At 41.2% G+C, this 22,301-nt stretch overlaps 1 protein-coding gene across 1 annotated transcript in view; it reads right to left on the reverse strand.

Annotated features, from left to right (window-relative positions):
* The window catches only part of Eph (Eph receptor tyrosine kinase), a 287,254-nt gene that overhangs the window by 163,348 nt on the left and 101,605 nt on the right, over positions 1-22,301 (reverse strand). Inside the window, exons 10-11 of the mRNA XM_080272697.1 lie at positions 17,614-17,725; positions 4,821-4,891 (exon numbers count right to left, since the gene is read on the reverse strand). Coding sequence (XP_080128823.1) covers positions 4,821-4,891; positions 17,614-17,725 — 183 coding nt within the window. The remainder of the gene's footprint in view (positions 1-4,820; positions 4,892-17,613; positions 17,726-22,301) is intronic.

Raw genomic sequence — 22,301 nt, forward strand, 5'->3', positions numbered from 1 at the left:
AACAGTGCAAAACGTCTCGATTAATCCCAGTGACGTGATGGTGCTGACAGCAAAATTCGAGAGCTGTAGTATGTCTCAAACTGCTTTTATCTAGCTAATTTTTCGCTAAGCAGTAGCTCAAAATACAGTATTGGCAACATTGTGTTCAAGCAGTTGTAGTACTTAGTTGGTGGGTGGGTAACATCAGGTTGCCACTGTCCGTCACAGCATCAGAATGTCGCGAAAATCACACCATTTTTCCGCCTCATTGGGATGGAGGAGGCTGTTGAAATTGTCACAAGGACCTTTCTGTCCCTTCATTTAGTGATTCTTCAGAAGAGAAAGACCTGGATGCCTATTCTGGGGAGGAATATGAGCCACTGGAGGACACTGAGAAAGGGGAATCCCCCATTCTCCCTCCCCCCCATTCTCTCTCATCCCGCCCAGCTGGGTGGGAAAACTTTGCTCACGGCTTGGGAAACTGGGCTAAAAACATGACGGACTGCCATCCTGCTCTTAATTCTCCTACAAGGAGTCCTTTTTAGGCTTTTCCTTGACTTATATGTCCTTTAGGATTGTTTTATGCAATAAAATTGTTTTCCGTTTTTGGTCCGGGATTAGGTGGGTATAAAATTGCAAAAATGCCTGGGATGATACGGGTTAAGCAAGAGAGGCCTTTGAAAGGCCCAACCCTCGAACATCAGCACAGCAAGCATGGTTAGTTTTGATCACGTGATTCGTTGTACTGCTTTTCCACAGTGCTATACCGTATTTGTAAGTTAAATATTTACATTACTGTTCTGGTAAGTTATGTGCAAGTTAAAGTACAACTAAATAACGTTAAAGCAAGAAATAAAGTCTTATAACCAGTTTACCCGATAGGCATCGGAATATTGCATTTTTTACTTGTTCATTAAAGATTTGTTATACTGCTTTTCCACAGTACAGTACTGTATTTGTAATTTAAATATTTACTGTTCTGGTATGTACTTGTAAGTTAAAGCACTTAATGCATTAAATATAACCTTGTAACCAGTTAACCTGATCTATATGATTACCTATGATCAGCGGGTTCCGAGACAATTCGCCGTCAAGTCAGTTTGCCATCAGACAATTCCCTGTCAAAACATGGATGATTCCCTGTCAGGACAATTTGCACCCCCAATTCCCTGTCATTCTATAAAAATACTTATTATTAATTAATCAATACCTTAATAACTACTGTATATTTCAGATGGAACCATCAAAGTCTATGTTCAATAATGTAGGCTTTGGATATTATTTATTAGTTGCACCATTAGTCAATAACTAACTTGTTTCTTCCTGACTGTAGTCGCCACTGAATTATATTCTAGTGTCACCTATAGCTGTCCTTATTGCTGACGGTGAATTTTCTTGTTATTGTTGTGACGGCAAACTGACTTGATGGCGAATTGTCCCGAAACCGATTGGCGTTGGAATGTTGCATTATGTTATGTATCTGTATGTTGAAGTTTTGCTGTGCAGTACTGTATTTGTAAGTTATAACATTAAAAAACCTAACCACTTAGAGTGCTTCATATTGATTACCAATGACAGATAACAGCAAAACACCACATTTAGGGGGTCTAAGGAGCAAAATAAAGAGTAGTTAAAACTTGCACAGTTTCGTGCCAAATGCGCCAAGGTTGGAACAAAACCCACGCGTTCGGGGCAAGCTTGCTATATATATATGCGTGTGTGTGTGTATATATATATATATATATATATATGTCTATCTATCTATCAATCTATCTATCTATATCTATCTATATATACATATCTATCTATCTATCTATCTATATATATATATACTGTATATATAATTTTTTCTACTAATGTAAGGGAATTCTCATATACTGTATTCAGTTTCTTTAAGGTATCATGAACACTGCAGGAAACAACATGAGTGTTGGCCATAAATACTTTAACATAATACCTCAAAACTTCTTAATAAACTCATAGGGAAATTCACAACCTTGGGTTTAATGGTCTAGAAGAGGGCACTACACAGCACAGAGGGAGAGGATGTGAAACAAAGAAACTGTATTAAAGGAAATAAAGTAAGTCATAAGAAAATGAATGATGGGGCAGGATGAAATTAATGAACTGGGAAATACCGGCAGGTACCAAAAATATGAAGGAATAAAAAATTACATCTTGATGAAGGCTGGAAGGAGGGCTTGATAAAGGAGAAAGTTAACCCCTTCAGTCTGAGGACATCATTTTTACTTCATTCTTATCTCATGATGATTTTATTCAGCACAGACATTTCAAACTGGAGAGGTTACACAGCCTTCAGCAACCATATAAGTACCAGATGTCATTCCTGAAGTTGGGTAAAACTGTTTGACAGAAGCAGATTATGAAATGCATCATCAGGTTGGAGGAGTTAATGGCAAAGCAGGTAATGCACATAAGAGATGCAGGCAGAGAGACTTACACTTACTGAAGGCCACAACAAATCCTGGCAAGGTGGTGGTGGTTGTGGTGGTGGCAGGCAGGGGGGGGAAGGGAAAGTGGGCCAGTCAGAAGCATTGTATTTCTTTCTCTCTCTCTCTCTCTCTTTTTTCCACATAATACCCAAGGATTAATTTTGGATTAGGTATTAATAGCCTTGATACTTGGGTATCAAAAGATGGCAGAGACAAAACAGTTAAAAAGCTGATTTTGTCAGTAAAATATCTTATTCATTCTTGTAAATGACAGGTAACAAAAATACTTTTCTTTGTACAAAATGTACAGCATGCATACTGGATTCTGTAAATATTTCAGACTTTTCATTTACCAGCAATATTTCAAAATGTCAAAAATTTCAGGAAAAATGTACTTTCCAATAAAAAAAAAAAAAAAAACTGTCCCACTGCATAACTACCAAGGGTGAGTACAGCGGGTGTGAATAAGGGTGGTGAAAGTGAATATATGCTAGATCAAGTGTGCGGGGAGTCAGGCTCATCAACACATCAGGCAAACGCGTATATGCTGTAACGCGGATGCATGGGACAAAAATTGTATTAAATGACAATGAAAAGAAAATATAACAGCAACCTTTACATATATATATATATATATATATATATATATATATATATATAATATACAGTATATATATATATATATATATATATATATATATATATATATATATATATATATATATATATATATATATATATATATATATATATATATATATATATATATGTATATATATAATATATATATATATATATATATATATATATATATATGTATATATATATATATATAATATATATATATATATATATATATATATATATATATATATATATATATATATATATATAATATATATATATATATATATATATATATATATATATATATATATATATATATATATATATATATATATATATATATATATATATATATATATATATATATATAAACGGGTTTAAAAAACCAGAAGTCATGTTACCATTAAAAAGTAGTACAGCAGTGTTAAAAAGCCCTTAAAAACCATACAGCTTACAAAACAGTGTTAAGAGACTCAATGAGGTTGGGGTGTGAGAGTAGCAGGTATCTTGTATCATCGTGCGGGCAAGCAGTAATGAGCATATGGATGCTGGGTTAACAGGGGAGTGTTTGGTGGGGGAGGGTAGATAGGGACAACAAACATACTATACTTAAGAAGGTTACATACAGTATCAAGCTGATGTGGGGGTCAAGCAAGCAAGGTGGTGGTGCACAGTGATTGTGGTTGTGATAACAACTGTTGCTATTGTCTTGTTGTTTTGGTAAAGGTGTAGTTAAATACAGTATAACAAACATGAACATAAAGAACACTAGTCTGAATCACAGTGCCATTTTGATTGCAGTAACTGTGTCAGCAGATGTAGTTATATCGTTTTGGTATGTGATGCAACAGCAATAAAGTACGTTGGTGTCTGCAGTGCTGTACAACAGCAGCTGTCGTGCCTGTGATGTATCAACTTACTATAATATTACAGTTTGCTTTATATCCTAAATAACCTCACACTTATGCTTGGAAAAATAACGTCTGGAAAAATAACAAGTAAACTACCAGTAGCTCCTAAATTAATATACACCTGCAGTACACAGTTGCTCTCCTTCATATCACAAACTTCCACTGTAAACAGTAAATATCATACATAATGAAACTAAAGAAAAACAAGTATGTGCACCCAGAGAAAAAAATATTCTCAAATGGCTTCTGAAAAGCAATGTAAAGAGAAGGCTTACAGTGTGTACAGTTACTGCTTGTTTAATCCACAATAAGACCCAGCACAAGAATAAGTAATGCTGTACTCTCTCTGATCCCTCATCTTCTGATACAAGAACACAGACATAGATAAAATAAAATTAAACTCAGAAGCAAAAGATAATCAGTCATGCTAAATGAGATGTGGCACAGTCTTACATTTTTCCCAGTCACAGGTTAACTCCACATTGTTTCATCCAGTTGCTTATGTATACCACTAAGTGTCATGTCTCATGGTTGAAAAATTCAGCCATTTATCATCAATGAATGGTACACCATATACGTACAGATTAGCCACTAACATACCATTATTGTAAACTATACTGTTGCATAAACTATACTGTTGTGTGTTGCACGCACACAAGTCACTACACATATCTGTACAAATAATACTATACTATATACTGAACTGCTCAGCTCTGCCACCAAATTTTAAATATGCAACACTACATGAACTCCACACCATAATTCACTACTCATATCATAAAAGTGAATATTTTCCATCAGGAAGTAAACCTCCTTTAAGTACCCCCTATCAGTGAGTCCATTAACTTACCTTCTCCGTTGCGGTATTCAAGAGTGTCGCAGTCAGATGGTTGTTTCTTGTTGCACTCATCCGTGCCTCTGCTGGAAAACGGAGACATATCAAGCTTAGATAAAGATGTTGCAGACCACCACCGAAGGTTTTTAATGAAATGCATGCAAAAATTACCCCAAAGAACATGATGTACTTGAAATATAGAACTATCATGCTGGCAAAAAGAAAGTGTAAACTGATAATTTCCATACAGTAAAGAACATGTTAGATTACAATCAATAAATTAAAATCTAAGAGGGGATAAGGAGTCAGAGGAGTAAAATGGAACCAAACAATGATATTATTGGAGGAAAATAAACAATGATACTATATGAGGAAAATACAGGTCTACTAGTCTACTAATTACTTAAACTGGACATAACATAAGGAAACATAAAAATTAATTTGCCTAGCATTGTCTAAAAACCCATGTATCTCTATAAATCACCTAATGCCACATCTAAGAACAGTACTGCATCCAAGATGTTCACGAAAAAGAAATCTGTGCAAGCTCCTAACTCAACTACAATCCTTTGTTCTGTCTCATCCTGACTTCTTGCATAAATCATTATTCTTCAACATAAGGAAACATAAAAATTAATTTGCCTAGCATTGTCTAAAAACCCATGTATCTCTATAAATCACCTAATGCCACATCTAAGAACAGTACTGCATCCAAGATGTTCACAAAAAAGAAATCTGTGCAAGCTCCTAACTCAACTACAATCCTTTGTTCTGTCTCATCCTGACTTCTTGCATAAATCATTAATCTTCAACCTTTTGTCTTTCACCTTAATTGCAATGTCCTTCTTTGTCAATCCCTTCAAATACTTTTCACATTTGTACAACCTCATTTCAAATGCCTCACTCACAAATGAAGCCCCTCTAACCATTTCCAGGTTTCATTACCATATATCAGTGTTGGTGGCATAAGAATGGGCTAATATCATCTCTTCAAATCTATCCACCACCCAGCACTGCCTTAAATAAACCTTATACTTACTTAGCCAAAAGCACTGTTGGTCAAATCTTCCTAATGACTATGCCATTCATATTTAAGATACTGTTCTTCAAAGGTATTCCAATGCATTCACATGCAAGTCTTAGTACTTGAACATCTCCCAAAAATTATCATCATCATTATCATCCAGACCTTCTTTCCCATGCCAAGGCAGGGTGAGTAGTAGGAATGCCCAGACAGCCCAAGTTTGCCTAATCCAATAGGCCATGCTTCCATTCACTCATCCTTCAAGCCCCCGGAATCCTGGCTCTATCTGATATGCCAAAAAACATTCACCACATTCTGTAGCTTCACATAAATGTATCTGACAGAGCTAATCTCCCCCAGACCATTGCATTATATACTTGTGCATTTACCTTCAACTACTGAACAAACAATACAGTACTTCCCTAAATTTACACACTAATCTGTATCCAATTCTAATTCAATGACAATAATGCTTCACTGGATTTCACAAAATAAAAATAAAAATACCTGTGCTTGGTAAGCATTACTGACTCTAGAGTATTTTAGACAAAATATACTTCCCATTAATTTTCAACAAGTGAACAATGTATAGTCCTGATTTTAAATGTTGACAACAGAACAACCAAAATATTAAAATCTGAAGCAGTTACTGACAAAAATGTAGTAACATCATGTAATAACAGATATAATGCAAAAATGCCAAAAATACAGGTACACAACCAATTTTCCAGGACTGGAGAGTTCAGCACCTCTTTTAATCCAGGCAAAATTACAAGACGGTACTTGAAATTCCTACACCCACCAGACTAGTTTAGCAGATGGCCACAGATGGCACTGAGTGTAGTGCACACTCATTTGGATTGCTTACACTGCATGTCATGGTAGTGATCGCTGTAGTTTGATGCTTAGCATATTTTACTTACTTTTAACTCTAGCGATGACTTCTACAGAAGATGCAGGAGTCAGTGATGGGGTCAAGTGTAAATGCCAGTCTACATGAATACAGTTAAGCCTCCTTGATAATCTGCCAAACTATGGCAGTGATGGCAACTTGTAATAACCAAATAGAGCAATTAATGCGAATAAATGTAATTGACGTATAGTAATTGGTTCAGGACCCAAAAGTTTACATTCACTTTATGCCTTATACCCAAATAATTACCCCTAAAAGACTGGACAGACTGGATCACCAAAGTTCATACCATTTCTGTTACTCTTGACTGTGAACCAGATGACCCTATTCTCTTTGTGAGCCACCATTGTTATCAATGTATTTTGCCAATGAATACAAAATTCTCACAAATGACCATTCCTTATCATCAATTTGTGTTCTTGTGAATATGACACTTCCCATTGTTTCATCATAACATTTCTTGTTCTTTTAGCTAAGCTCACCCATATATACCACATCACCAATTCTGGTACAATAACACCAATTTAGTTCATTCTCAATTACAACCACAGTCAAATCAAAAGCTTATTTCCATCACTGGTATCTACTGAGCCACTATGTAAGTGAGTGTTGAGTGCATAAAGAATTACTACATTTCGGGGTTGTTTGCATTTGGAAGCCAGCCACCACAAGGAATGCCATTATCATAGTAACCAATACTTAGCTACACTGTGACCTACAGCATTGGCCAACTGTAGCTCCACATACATTTTCACTCACGTGTCTGGACAGGATGGTTTACTAACAGCTATTTGGGGGGAGTTAATGCAGTACAACATTTTCATTACGATAAAAACAAAAACAACAAAGCACTTTAGTAGTAGTTGTAGTAGTTGTTCCCTAGGCAGTCTGGCCGAACGGCACCGAGTCCCTTAGGAAGGCCAAGACCGAGACTGGGCTTTCCCACAGAGCTCTCAAAGAGTGTATGTTGTGTTGTTGGCATAGGTGATTGTGTGGAATGCAGTCTTCCATAATGAGCTTAATAGTATAGGGTGCTCTGTTGCATCCTGGAGAGGCATCAGCGAAGGAGTCATCCAGCCTCTTCTGGTAGCTTCAGAGGACTGGATAGTGCCTACATCTCAGCCTGGCCAGGTGGACCCTGTCCTCACGAGGGAGATAGGATTTAGAAGAGTGGATGTCAGGAGGCCGTGCATGCAGCTGTGTGTTGTCTTTAAGTGACTCAATGGAGCGGCGAGTGATCTGAGTGATCTGTGTTCTGGAAGCTGGTCTGAGGTGGGCGAGGAGGGAGAGATGACAGTATTTGTGTATGGTATCATGTGCTGGGTGCTGTTTTGATGTTCCTTGGTGTGGGTGGATGTGCTGCCATGTAATATAGTGGATGTTGTGGGTTTGTGGAGGCTGCAGCAAGAAACTGGGTGCCTCTCATGTCTAGGTGATCCTTGACTTTGAGGACTTTGGTGGTGGTCTGTGGGTGTAGTAGCTGTGCAGCCTGTGATTATTTTTAGGGCCTTGTTCTGTATGGTCTGTAGAGTGTTGTAGTGTGTTTAGGTGAGGTTAGAAGCCCAGGCAGGGCTTTGCATAATTCGTCACTGAATGTATGTATTGTTTGTATACCGTGGTGGTGGTTTCTTTTTTGTGTCCGAATGTTGTATGGGCAAGTGACCTCAAAGCATTGAGTCTTGGTGTTATTTTATTTTTAATGTTTGTGATGTGTTGTTTAAATGACATTGATGTATTGTATGTTACACCAAGGATTTTGTGTGTATGTATGTGTGGTAGGGGAGTGTTGTTTATGGTGAGGTGTGGGATGTGACTGTGTTCTGCTGTCCAGTTTGTGAGAAGGGTCACTGTAGAATTGGCTGAGGCTATTTTGAGCCTGTTTGTGGTGAACCATTTGTGTAGTGTGTTGAGCTATGGTTGAATGATGTGTGCAACTGTGTTTGCATTTTGGTGCATACATGTAAGTGTTATATCATCTGCATAGGAAGCTATGCGTATCTGTGGTGTGTGGGGTTCGAGTATGTCATGCATGTATAGGTTAAAGAGTGTAGGGGACAAAACAGATCCTTGGGGGACGCCGTCTGTGAAGTTTCTGATGTTAGAAGACTGATCGGCAAATGTTATGTGTGCACATCTGCCTGCTAAGTAGTTTGCCAGCCATCTTTTTGTGTTATTGTGCATGTTTGTGTTGAGTATTTTGTTTGTGAGGTTGTGGCGGGGGATGGCATCAAAAGCTCTGTTAATGTCTAGTGTGACTAGGAATGTTCTGTGTGGTGGCCTAGCTGAATTCATGCCATCGAAAACTCTCTATGTAAGGTCTGTAAGAAGGGTGTTTGTGGAGTGTAGTGGCCTAAAGCAATGTTGTGACTGGGCTAGGGGAATGTGAGGTGTGACTATACTCGCGACAGCAAGAGGTGGCGGAGAAGCCCGTCCCACTCTCTTCCCACTGGAATGCCTGTGATTGGTGGATGGTGGGGTGGGAGGTATGTGGGTGAGGTTAGGAGTCCATTTGATAACCAGTACAGGTGTACCGTCTAATGTGGAAAGACATCTTCACCTGTCTGGTGCTACTCTCTCTCTCTCTCTCTTTTTTTTTTTCTCTCTCTCTCTCTCACTTTGTATGTATATATGCTTGTATGTACATTATTTTCTTAAAATTTGTTGTGTTTCCATTATATTTTCTAATCTCTTTTTTCATGGCACTGAACTACAAAGGAAAATATTATATTTATCAAAATGTACTTATACCAGTCAGTATCTTTTTATAAGGCTCATTAAGTCATGCGTGATTCATCACCATATTTAATAACCTTAAATGTACTGTACCAGCCTCCCCCCTTCAACCCATCTCTCTCTCTTTCTCTGTTGAGCGAAAAAAGGAGACATAAAAAGGGTATTGATAAAGGATTTGATATAAAGATAAAAGTCATAACATATAAGGAAGAGGGAAGCCAAAATCAAAGGTAGCCAAGGGTGTGTGTGACCTGAGGAGGGAGGCTAATTCTTAAGGGACAAGATAATCTGGTGTGTGTGTGTGTGTGTGTGTGTGTGTGTGTGTGTGTGTGTGTGTGTGTGTGTGTGTGTGTGTGTGTGTGTGTGTGTGTGTGTGTGTGTGTGTGTGTCCCTCTCTTTATCATACTCCAGGACTCATACACTCCGCTCCACGTCAATAAAGTCATTACCGGTATATGCTATCCCTTCACTTCCACTGTTCTTTCACACAATTTTTATTTTCCCCCCGTTTTTCACTCCTTTCAGTGACTCTTAAACGTAGCGTACCAGCGTACAGTGCCTCATTCCTTTCATCCCGTCATCATCCAACACTCCTCCCTTTCTGTCTGTCTGTGTCTGTCTGTCTGTCTGTGTCTGTCTGTCTGTCTGTCTGTCTGGAGAGAGAGAGAGAGAGAGAGAGAGAGAGAGAGAGGGAGGAAAGGGGTTTTGGAGTGGCAAGCATGGCCAGGTAATCCCTTCAGCCCTCCGTGAAAATCCCCAGGGACGTGAGCGTATAGCCTGAGGGAATGTTTGCCTTTTGTTTCCTCTGTACTTTGCACCATTCCTCTTCACCTCACCTTACAGCCGCTTTTTCTGCTTGTCCGACGGAATGCTTTGCTTTTGGCTTAGGGTGTATATTGTATGTCCTTTCTAATGCTCTGCTTCTAAAATATTAACTTAGCATAAGGGCGTTCAGTACACTCGATTAAAAAAAAAAAAAATCTTGACATGGGTGAACAATGTTTTCACAATGAGCAATGCTCCTGTTCGTGTTGGTTGCCGGTTTATTCTGAATGAATATTTCCCAGCCATATGGAACATAAATCCTTCTTTATGGTTTGTTGCGAAAAAAAAAGCTGAGATTCACAGGCATGAGAATTTTACTCAAGAATAATTTCAAAAGTTTCGTCCACTGTTAAAGTGACAAGCCAAAGCTTACAAAGATTATTTTATGATCGTGTACACTCATTGCACACTCATTTCTCTCTCTCTCTCTCTCTCTTCCTGATTTTGGTTTACGATGAGTAATATACTGTCCTTACTAATGTTTTACTCGTTATATATTTTTACTGGTCTTTCATATTCTAGAATATCAACATGCACATCTGTATGTATTGTAATATACCATAGGTAATATTCTAAGTACGCATATCAACTGTTGTAACCAATAAATATAGCTTCGAACAATGGCGATCAATTTGGTGACAGTACTAGATGGAGGTAAAAGCGCTGTCACACCTCCCCATTCTGCCCATCTCCATAGGCCAATCAGGGACGAGAGAAGGAAAGCCTTTTCCTCACTCCTCCCTGAGGGAGGTGCTTCTCCGCCTCCTCTCGCTGTCACGAGCATAGTTGTAGTACCAGTCGTTCAGTGACTTTAGAGGGGGTGCAGAGGAGTGTGATGGGGCAGTGTGAGGAGGGTAACGAGGGGTTTTTGTTGGGTTTAGGGATAGTGATGATAATGCCATGCTTCCAGATGTTGGGTATTATGTTGTGTGAGTAGCTGTAGTTTGATATGTTGGTGAGTGCTTGTATGCTTTGTGGTCCAAGGTGTTTAAGGTGAATGTTGCTTATGTTGTCTGGTCTACAGGCAGATGAGTGCTTGAAGTTGTTAATGATGTGCTTCGTCTGGTTGTAAGTGAAAGATGTGTAGTCTGGGTCTGTGGGGAACTGACTCTTACGTCGGATGATACGTTGGTCTTCAGGATGGGAGTTTAAGTGGCTGACTTGTGAAAAGTGATTGATGAGAGTGTTTGCTTGTTGTTTGTTTGAGGGTATGGTGTCTGTTGTTGTGATGGCAGCGTGTGATTGTGTGGTGTTGCTGTTGGAAAGTGTGATGCTGTTTAGTGTTTTGCAGAGTTTGCTGATGTTTGTTTTGTGGTCTAGTGTTTGGAGGTAATTTTTCCAGCTTAGTGTTTGCTGTTCTGATATCTTATTGCTTATTTGAGTGTTCAGATCTTGTACTTCTTGTATGGTGTCTTGTGTATGGGGTGTTGGGGAGTGTTGCAGAGTGTCCCGTTGTCTGACAAGGCCTTGAATTTCTGGTGTGAAGTTGGGGTTGTGTCTCTTTCTGTTGCCTCTAGGGATGTGTCTTTTGTCTGCGTTTTGTATAATTGTACTGAAAGTGTGCACAGCGGTGTTGATGTTTGTGATGGGTGTACTGTTTAGTGTTTCGAAATGTTGTTGTTTCAGTTACAAAGGCCTCCCAGTTGGCTCTCTTGTAATTAGTGTATGTGTGTTTGTGGCCAGCTGGGGTGATTCTGGTTTTGATAGTGATGATGACTGGGAGGTGATCAGAGCCTAGGGTTTTGACCACTCTCCATGATGTAGTGGGGGCGAGGTTTGGGGAGCAGAAGGTGATGTCTGGAGGTGATGGGAGGAGGAGGGCTTGGTGTAGGATATGGGTATGTTGGTCTACATTGTTCAGTATGAAAAGATGATCTGTCTGGGATTGTAGTACCAGACCTCTGTCTGTGTCAGGGTTGTTGACATGCCAGGCCGATGACTTGGCGTTGAAATCACCACCCAGGATGATGCTGAGTATGTTAGTGATGTGGTGTAACTGTGGAGAGTAACTGTGTGGTACTGTGGGGGACAACTGGGGGGGAATGTATGTGACAGTGATTGTTATGTGTGATTTGTTACCACTGCATATTTCAACTGATTGTACTTCTGTTGTGGTGTCATGTGGGGGGAGAAGTGACTTTGTGTGTGCACTGGTATCTGCAAAGTTGATGGATTTGTATACCAGGGTGATGAGTCCACCGCCACCGCCGTCGGCCCGGTCTTGTCGAATGGTGGTGAAGTTATGAAAAGTCGGTGTTTTCTGTGCTCTGTGTAGTTTTGTTTCTTGTAAGATGGCAATATGTATGTTCTGTTGTCTGATGAATTGTGTAAGTTCTTGTTTTTTGGTGTATATGCCATCTATGTTTAACTGAAGGATTTTTATGTTGTGTGTGCAATGTGTGTTGGCTGCTGCAGCACGGGGTGGAAGTGGTGTGTGTGGAGGGGAAGGGGTAGGAGGATATTGTGATGGAGGTAAGGGTTGAGGTGGATTAGGATGGCTTGGAATGGGAGGAGTTGGGGGACTGGATGGTGTGGGATGGATCGGTGGGTTTGGCTGTGGAGGTGTGAAGGAAGTAGGAGTAGGACTAGTAGGGGGGTTGGTGGGTGGAGGGAAGGAGCATAAGGAGCAGGTCCAGGTGTTAGTATAATGTTTTCTGGATGCAAGAGCACTTTAGTTGTTTTTTGTGGTGTTAAGTGCACATAAAAATGTTGCACTGGTTCAGAAACTGTTAATGATATAAAGAAGCAACGGGAAAAAAATACAGTATTGAAATTCTATGCAATTAATGATTCCAAGACACAAATGAACATTAGAAAAACTATAACCAGAGTACTGAGCATGATCAAGTGATGATGGAATGGTTCTGACAGCACTGGAGTGATGGAGTGGCCATGTTGGGTAGCAAGACAATGAACCAGGCTCAGTTGTACTATAAAGAACTGAAATTAGAACTTGAGTATGTATTACACTGAAGGATAGAAAGTCAGAAGTGCAATGCTGAACAGGCATACCCCAAGATACAATACCCCTTTATGCGATACACCGGCACAGTGATGGGGGAAGAAATACGTACTACCATATCCTGCCTAACGATGGCAGCGCCCTGGTTTAACAATGGGTCCTCTAATGTCTTGTCCAGGAGTGAGGGGCTAAAATTTTAAATCACAAGCGTTCCCGTGGCCAGCTGAGCCTGCCCGCCTCCTAGGATGTGTAGGATTGTTCGCGCAGCCCCCACGGCCATCGCCCAACCTGCGCTCACCCATATCGTTCTTCTTGCACCGGCCGTCTCTAAGTGAGGAACTCTCTTACGCTCGTCTACCCCATATCATGTTGCATCACCAATGCTACACAAGCCGCCATCATAGTGCATTGTAACTGTGTATGAGCAGTGCCATGAGTAGGGCAGTGATGCTAATCATGTGTGGAGTGTGATTTTGTGTGAATTTTGGGCTAAATAAATGTGATCATATCTGGTAAGGACATTGCATGTGGTGGTGCTAGTGATGGTAGTGGTGACCCTAGCTGGAGTGGTAAGCTACCTCCTAGTGTTGGTGCTGGTGATGTTCCTGTGAAGAGTGTTCATAAAACTGTGTCTATGGGAGTGATATTAGATATTCCTAAGCGCCATGACAAAGGCATGGGCGCATGTGCCATCGCCTCAGCTCTCCACCTGGCCCAGTCAACTGTCTCCACTCTCCACTATTATCAGGAAGGGGGAGGCCATCAAGGTTGCTGCTTCGGAGATTGCAACCTTCACCACCTCCTGTCTCATCCACTATGGACAGCCTGCAATGGAGGAGCTGGAGAGGATGCTCTGCATGTGGCTGGAGGACCAGAACAAGAGGAAGGCACTGAAGAGTCAGGCAATCACATGCACAAAGGCTCTCACTGTGGGACAAAATAAAGGTGAGGCAGAATCTTGATGCTAGTGAAACCTTCAAGGCTAGCCATGGGTGGTTTGACCGCTTCATGAGGTGGGCAAGCCTGCAACACGTCAGGATGTATGATGAGAGGGAAAGTGCAGATACGTTGATGGTGGCAGTTTGCCCTGACATGCTGAAGCACATCATTGCAGAGAGTAGCTCTAGCGTGAAGCTGGTTTTGAATTTTGACGAGACTGGGCTCTTTTGGAAGTGCTCAAAGACATTTCTTGCAACAGAGGAAAAGCCTACGCAAGGGTTCAAGGCCTCAATAACCGGCTTGCATTGCTGCTGGGGGGAAAATGCCAAGGGTGACCCTAAGTTAAAGCCGCTGCTTGCCTATCACTCTGAAAATCCCAGGGCTCTGGTGGGGTATGTTAAGAATTTAAGGATGATTTGAAAGTCCAACAAGAAGGCCTGGCTGACTGTTCGTCATATTTCCACTCTTACCTCTCTTATGTTCTCAAAAAGTATGCCTCGAGGGAGAACTTGATGAACAGATTCCTCGTGGTGATGGACAATTCGCCTACCCACTGCTGTGATGAAACACTGGGCAAGCAACACGGAAGTGGTGTTCCTGCCCCCCAACACCACGTCCTTGTTGCAACCCATGAACCAGAGGGTAATCGCAATGTTTAAGGCGTATTACCCCCGTTGCACTATGCAGTAGCTGGTAAGGATGAGTGACAGTGACGACAAGATGACGGTGCAATCTGTCTAGAATGAATATGATACACTCAATCCTCGTAAATCGTGACAATTTGGGTCTGGACCACTGCCATGATTTATGAATTCCGTGATTTATGAATAATCTCTTATGTGAAAAATTAATTTGGGTCTGGACTTTGGCCAACCCACCCCCACAGCACCCTACCTACACCTATCTAGGCACTATCAAACACAAACATACAAATTTAGGAATATTCAGTGCATGTATTAAATAGAAATAAGCCATGTTAAGGGATCTCACCTTAATCCTAGGAAGAAATTGCTTAAGTGAATGGAGTGGGATGGTGTTGGGAAGAACTTAGAACCTCTCAGCACTTGTTCTTCCCAAACTCTTTCGCCAGCTTTGAAAACTTCTCTCCCCTCTCAACACGACGAATGAGCTCCAAACGTTAACTGTACAACAACTGCGGCAGCTTCTTGATGCCATACTGCTTAAAGCGCATCATTGGGGGGTCAGGAGGGGCCATGGCAAGTAGGAGGTGGGGGGAAGTTGCACAAAAAAGGCAGGTAATTCTCGTACTCCACGGCGACGGTATGTGGTGTGCGGACTGGCGGGACAAGAACAACAACAACATGGCGGCATTAGTATGCACATATGCCACCAGAGACGCGCGGTGATTGGTTGTTGGATCGCGATTTTCAGTTTGAATGCCACGGTTTACGGTTCTCCTCGGAAAAGGCCCACTTGGGTGCCTAGATCCACGATTTTCGTGACTTAACAGTGATTTAAGGTTGCCGGCAGTCTGACGGCCACCTAGCCGTGATTTACAAATCCGTGATTTATGAACACACGATTTACGAGGATTGACTGTATATGCCACGCCATCAAGAACGTCACAACTGCATGGCAGGAAGTAAGCCAGCCCACTATTAATGATGTGTGGCTGAAGCTGTGGCCAGAGTGCATTCACACTCCTTCACCAGCTTCCCTGAGGGCGTGTGAGCTCCACCGGTGGAATGGGTATGGCAGGAAATTGTTCAATTGTTGCACAAGGCGGGCTTCGGGAAGGTTGTAAAGCAGGACGTGGAGGAGGTCCTGGAAAGCCACAGGGAGGAGCTCAGCAATGAGGAGCTCCTCAATACAGACATACAGCAGGAACACCAGGAGGCACAGGAGCAGGAGGTCGTCCCTGAGGTGCGAGCCCTCAGTATGAAAATTCTGAAGGAGATGGTGACCAAGGTTGATGAGGCCATCGCACTTATGCGCATTCATAACCCTCTCCCAAGACAAAGCAGGGACACATCTGATCAGCTGGAGGAGGGGATGTGTACAGGACAATTCTGGATGAAAAGAAGAGGGCTGCCAGGCAGACTACAATCACTGCCTTCTTCAAACAGGCCCCCACCACACCAGCAACCCACAGAGAATCTCCCCAGCCTTCAACCAACACAGCATCTCCCCATCCCTCAACCAGCAGAGAAACATCCAGGGCCTTCTCCCACTTAGGACATGCTTGGCCTTTAGTGCTGGACCTCACCTCCAGCTGATCCCCGTCTCCCACGTCACCTGAGTCTCCACTGCTGCAGTCCGCCACTCCATCACTACCTTCCTTGCCCAGCATCGATCTCCCACACCACTTAAGCCACTGCCTCTGTCTCCCTCGCTACCATGTGAGCCACTTCATCTGTATCCCTCGCTACTTCATCAGTCATCACAGTGGTCTGCCTTGCCACCTCACCAGTAATCGCAGCTGCCTCCTTTATCACCTCGTCTGTCGTTGCATCACACACCATCGCCACCTCCTGAGTCAATGCATTGCACCCCATCACCACCTCCTAAGTCATCGCATCGCACCCTGCTGCCACTTCCTAAGTCATCACATTGCACTTCATCGCCGCACCGAGAGCCAGTGCATCAGTCTCCCACTGCCATCACCCTATCTTGCCAGACTTCCCCCCCACTTTGACCCTCCCATGGAGATGGGGTTTGAGGGCTTTGAGGAGGATCAGTGAGTGCTAGGGAGCACATGTCCCCTAGCCTTGGGAGGGATAGCAAGGATGACGACCAGGACTGGACATAGACTTATAAGAAGTGACGAGAGGTGCTTAATATTTTCTGACCTATTTTTTATGATTTTCTGAATTTATTTGCTGGTTTTAATGAGTTATTTACTGGTGTTAGGCTTAGGTTGGCTTCTTTTACAGCTGTTAGACCATTTAGATTGGCTTTAAACTTTTTGTTGGACTCATTTAGGTGGGCTTAGGAATTGGTTGGGGGGAGTGGGGGAATCCAAGTTTCATACACACCTCCCTATACTTTACATGTTAAATCAACCCCAATTTATGATACCCCGCCTAGTGATGGGTTTTTACTTAGCCAACTGCATTGTTAAGCAGGGGTATGCCTGTATTATATGTGACCTCTGTTGGTCCCTGTTGAATGTGACATATGTGATCTCTGTTAATCAGGCAAGGCTCTGGAACCAGACGTGCTGGAAAATTGGTGTTGTACCTGTATTACCAACCACAATAAAAAAATACATGTACATTCAAATAAACACCTTAAATACCAAATAACACAAATACAGTAAAATTCTGTACTACTATATTTTAGCTTCAACCATACATCATTAGTAAAAACAAAACAAAACAAAACACACACACACACACACACACACACACACACACACACACTAAATTACACAGAGGTGACAGATTCATACTTCTTCAAGAAAAATAGTGTCATGACGATGATGACAGCAATCACTACAAACGCGCCCACTGTTGCCCCAACGATGATCCGCACTTGGGTGTTGTCCTCATCACCCACATAAGCTGCAAAGAAACATCATCATCATCATATTAATTAACATTAGGTTCATCATCCTGACCTCTTCTCCCATCCTAAAATGGGGTAAGGTAGTGTCCAAATTGAAAAGATAGAAAACATAGGAAAGGGGAACGTACATCAACAGCACACCCAATGAAATGGCCCACACTTTCATTAACTTATTATTCAAGCCTCTGGAATTCCAACTCTGCCTCAGTCATAACCACCCACATAAGCAAGCTCCTCATAATACTGTGCAATATTACAAAATGAGAAAACAGTCAGATTACCAAACCATAATTACAATACAGTACTCCCTCACTTAAAACACTTTTACATAACACACTTTTCACTATATTTGTACTGTATGTACAGTATAATATTGTACATTTTATGGTGACTGGCTTGCATATATCTGACACTGGTGGGGCAGCATTTAATTATGTATTTTCAAAAATTTTATTCTTGCTATCTCCAGACCATTTTATTTACTTCAGCTGGAGGGACTATCTTTCATAAACACCAGAGAAAGGGCATCTCTAATAAGATGAACAAAGCTGTTCAGTGGTAGAAAAAAAAAATTAAAATGAAGGGTATAAAAATCTGTCAACCAACACAGGAACACTTTCCACATAACATGCCACTGTTCATTATTAAGCAATCAGTATGTGCTGAGAAAGGTCAGGATTTACACCTAACAGTAGCATTAATCTCAATATGTCACCCATTTCTTTAAACTGTCTTGGACTTTGGTATTTAATGCATGCATACAATACACACCTCATCATAACATCAGATACATTCAGATACTAACTTGCAGCCTTGAAAGTATCTGAATATTTGACAAGATAATCTTTCTTCCTTGAACATTATGCTAACCCATCACTCTGCACAATAAATTTCAAGAACACATTTCCAGTATCAAAAGAGAAATTAATGTGTATATTAATCCCTCAAACTCTATTATTCTACATCAGTGCAAAGCCATACATGAAGTGGCAGCACTTGCATTTGACAAAAAACATAAAAATACTGCACTGACAACAGCACACAATCCATACATGCAACAAGGTATTCAATACCAATTTAAACCAGAACTCCATAACTGTCCTATGAATAGTCACTAGTCTCCACCTACTGTTTGTTACAGTGACCTCGACCCCACTGGGGAAATTTTGATCTTTTTTTTCCCTATCAGCAGTGGTCCATGCCAGGACACATAACCCAGGCCCCTCAGATTCCTTGCGCAGTCTCTGGTTTTTCTGGAATCGTTGCGAGACTCTGAGGCTGGAATAAGAATAACTAGAACTTTGTAACTGTCCTGTGGACAGTTACTACTCTACACCTCCCGTTTCTTACACTGACCTTGACCCCATTAGGGAGACCTGGAATTCTTAAAATACAGTACAATGAAATAAACTCTTTGGAATCGGTCCGCCAAGCCTCATTTTCAGATTACTTGCTCAGGTCCCAGTGAAATCTTCAACAGACATGACCACCTTATCTCATTCACTCAATACTGATATGACTCTGCCACTGCATGTAAAGGATTTGGACTTTTTTTCTATCAGCAATGGCCCATGCCAGGACACATAACCTGGGCCCATCAGATTCCTTCCATAGCCTCTGGTTCTCCTGAAAATTGTTGCGAGATTCTGAGGCCAGAATATTAATAATTCCACCAAAAACAAGTCTCCACCCATGCAGTAGATGAAGACTAATAATACCAGCACAAAACAACAGTCTTTGCCTATGCTGTAGGTGGAGACAACCTAAAAATAAAATCAAATAAACTCTTAGGAATCAGTCAGCCTATTTTTGTCTACTGTCTTCTAGAGAGTCACTTGTCTCCTGCTACTGCTTCTTACAATGATATTGACCCCACAAGGGAGATTTGGATATCTATTTTATCGGCACTGGCCTATGCCAGGACACATAACCTGGGCCCTTCAGATTCCTTGCACAGTCTCTGGTTCTCCTGGAATCACTGTGAGACTCTGAGGTGGGAATATTAATAATACCTGTCAAAACAGTTGTTTCCACCTACTACAGAGGTGGAGATTAATTATCTGTACTTTGATACAGTACATTATTTTGTACAATACTTCTGATTACCTTACATCATAGGGAAATATGTTCTAAACAGAATCAAACTGTCAGATGTTTGCCAAAATAAAATTTATATCAATCAATGATATTCTCAAGTGCCAGCGGTTACTGAAACTGAGTCTAACCCCAAAAGCCCAAGTACTGTACTGTATCTATGCTGATTAATATTACCTGGTGTTAACCTTACTGAGATATAAAAAAACATGCCCAGGCTGAGGGCGTTAAATGAAAAATTACTAAAATACTGTATTTAAGAAAGTTGTAGGATGCAGTGCAAAACATTTGTTCTTTTTCTTTTTTTCAATAATTAAGGAATGCTTTCCCAGATGAAACAATTACAATAAACTTCCAGTTTTACATAATAAACTGGAAAATAGCTCAATCCTTGTACATTACAATTATTTGGAGTTTTCCTTCTCCTAGGCCAGTTGCCATCCAGCCTACCTTAGGGAACACATAGTGTAGTAGTTTGGCATTTTTTGCTACCACAAAAACTTCCTGAAAAGCATCCAAATTTAGACTGAACGTCTCTCTCTCTCTCTCTCTCTCTCTCTCACCACTCCACAGTGCTCCAGTTGCACTCAAGGAATGCCTGCTAGTTGGTGTGCTATTTAAAAAGTTCGGTTTCATTTTGGACACACCTGTGTGTGTGTATGTGTGTGTGTATTTACCTAGTTATGATATACAGGAAATGAGTGATGCTCGTGGCGTCCTGTCTCTGTGTCTCAGTAAGTCAAATTTTGTTTTGAACTCATTTAAGTTTTTAGACTGGACAATCTCTTTGTCCAGGCTATTCCACAGGTCTATGCATCTATATGGAAAACTTTCTTTCTTGATATCCTTCAAGAAACTTGGCTTTTTCAGTAGTAGTAGTAGTAGTAGTTGTAGCTGTTCCCTAGGCAGTCTGGCTGAACAGCCCCAAGTCCCTTAGGAAGGCATGGCTGAGACCAGGCTTCTCCACAGAGCTCTCAAGGAGTACAGTCAACCCCCTGCTATCGCGCCTAATTGGTCACAGCAAACGTGCGTGATAGCTGAATACGCGATAGCTGAACTGAACAATCAATGTGAAAATTTCTAATTGGTTTTTCGGTGGCCTATTTTTCTAACTTTTAACCACTTTATGCCTGCGATTTCCTGCCAATCTCTCCTCCAACATGAAATAAAGCATTATTATATTAATAATAACAGTATAATGAATAAATAAACAACATAAAAGGCCATCAAACTTTTATAAGGATTAACGCTTGGGTGGTTTGATGGGTTCCGAGGCTTGGGAGTGGCTTAATTGCTGCCAGATCTCTTTGGCTATCTCCATGATTTCTTAGTGTCCACAGTTAAAGGGGGTATCACACGGTACATCGTATCAGGAACGGCCGAGGAAGATTTAAGTGGAACAACACTTGCATGCTAACACACAAGTTCCTCATACTGTTGCCAGAGCCCCGTCTCAGTTGTAAAAACGTGATTACTTTATCGACATCACAGTTTTCTCGACATAGGAAATATTAACTCTTTATAAGGGTTTCAAAACGATTGATATTTATTCTAAAATACACTATTAATAAGTATTCAGTGTTAGGCTAAATTTCAATGCTGTAGTACGATATATTCTTTCGAGTCACAGGGGTTTTGTCCACACTGTTTTGTCCGTGGTATCCTCGACAGGAATCCGTTCAGATGGATTCCAAATGCCCATGGTATCGTCGGCAATTTTACTACGTTACCGTTCCGATTAACCATTGTATCCTCGGCAAACCTCACATGAAGTGCGTGTGAATAAGTTTCACTTAGCCTGTCTTCAAACTCGACGCATGATAGCGGTCTTGGGGTGCATGATAGCATGTATGGTTGTGCATTTGATGTGTGCGCGATAGCAGATAAACATGATAGCTGAATGCGCGATAGCAGGGGGTTGAGTGTATATGTTGTGTTGTTGGCATAGGTGACTGTGTGCAATGCAGTCTTCCATAATGTGCTTAATAGTATGGGGTGCTGTGTTGCATTCTGGACATGCATCAGCGATGGAGTCATCCAGCCTCTTCTGGTAACTTAACAGGGCTGGATAATGCCCACATCTCAGCCTGACCAGGTGGACCCTGTCCTCATGAGGGAGATAGGATTCAGAGGGGTGGATATCAGGAGGCCGTGCACGCAGCTGTGTGTTGTCTTTAAATGACTGAATGGAGCAGCGAGTGATTTGAGTATGGATATGCTTCTGGAAGCTGGCCTGAGATGGGATGACAGTATTTGTGTAAGACATCGTGTGCTGGGTGTTGTTTTGATGTTCCTTGGGTGTGTGTGGGTGTGCTGCCATGTAGTGTAGTGGATGTTGTGGGCTTGTGGAGGCTGCAGCGGGAATTTGGGTGCCTCTCATGTCTAGGTGATCCTTGACTTCGAGGACTTTGGTTTCTTGATGTAGGTGGTCTGTGGGTGTAGTAGCTGTGTAGCCCATGATTATTTTTAGGGCCTTGT

Source organism: Coenobita brevimanus, chromosome 51 (genome assembly GCF_032717465.1).
Source record: "Coenobita brevimanus isolate Jiangsu-jjx chromosome 51, ASM3271746v2, whole genome shotgun sequence".
Classification (NCBI taxonomy): domain Eukaryota; kingdom Metazoa; phylum Arthropoda; class Malacostraca; order Decapoda; family Coenobitidae; genus Coenobita; species Coenobita brevimanus.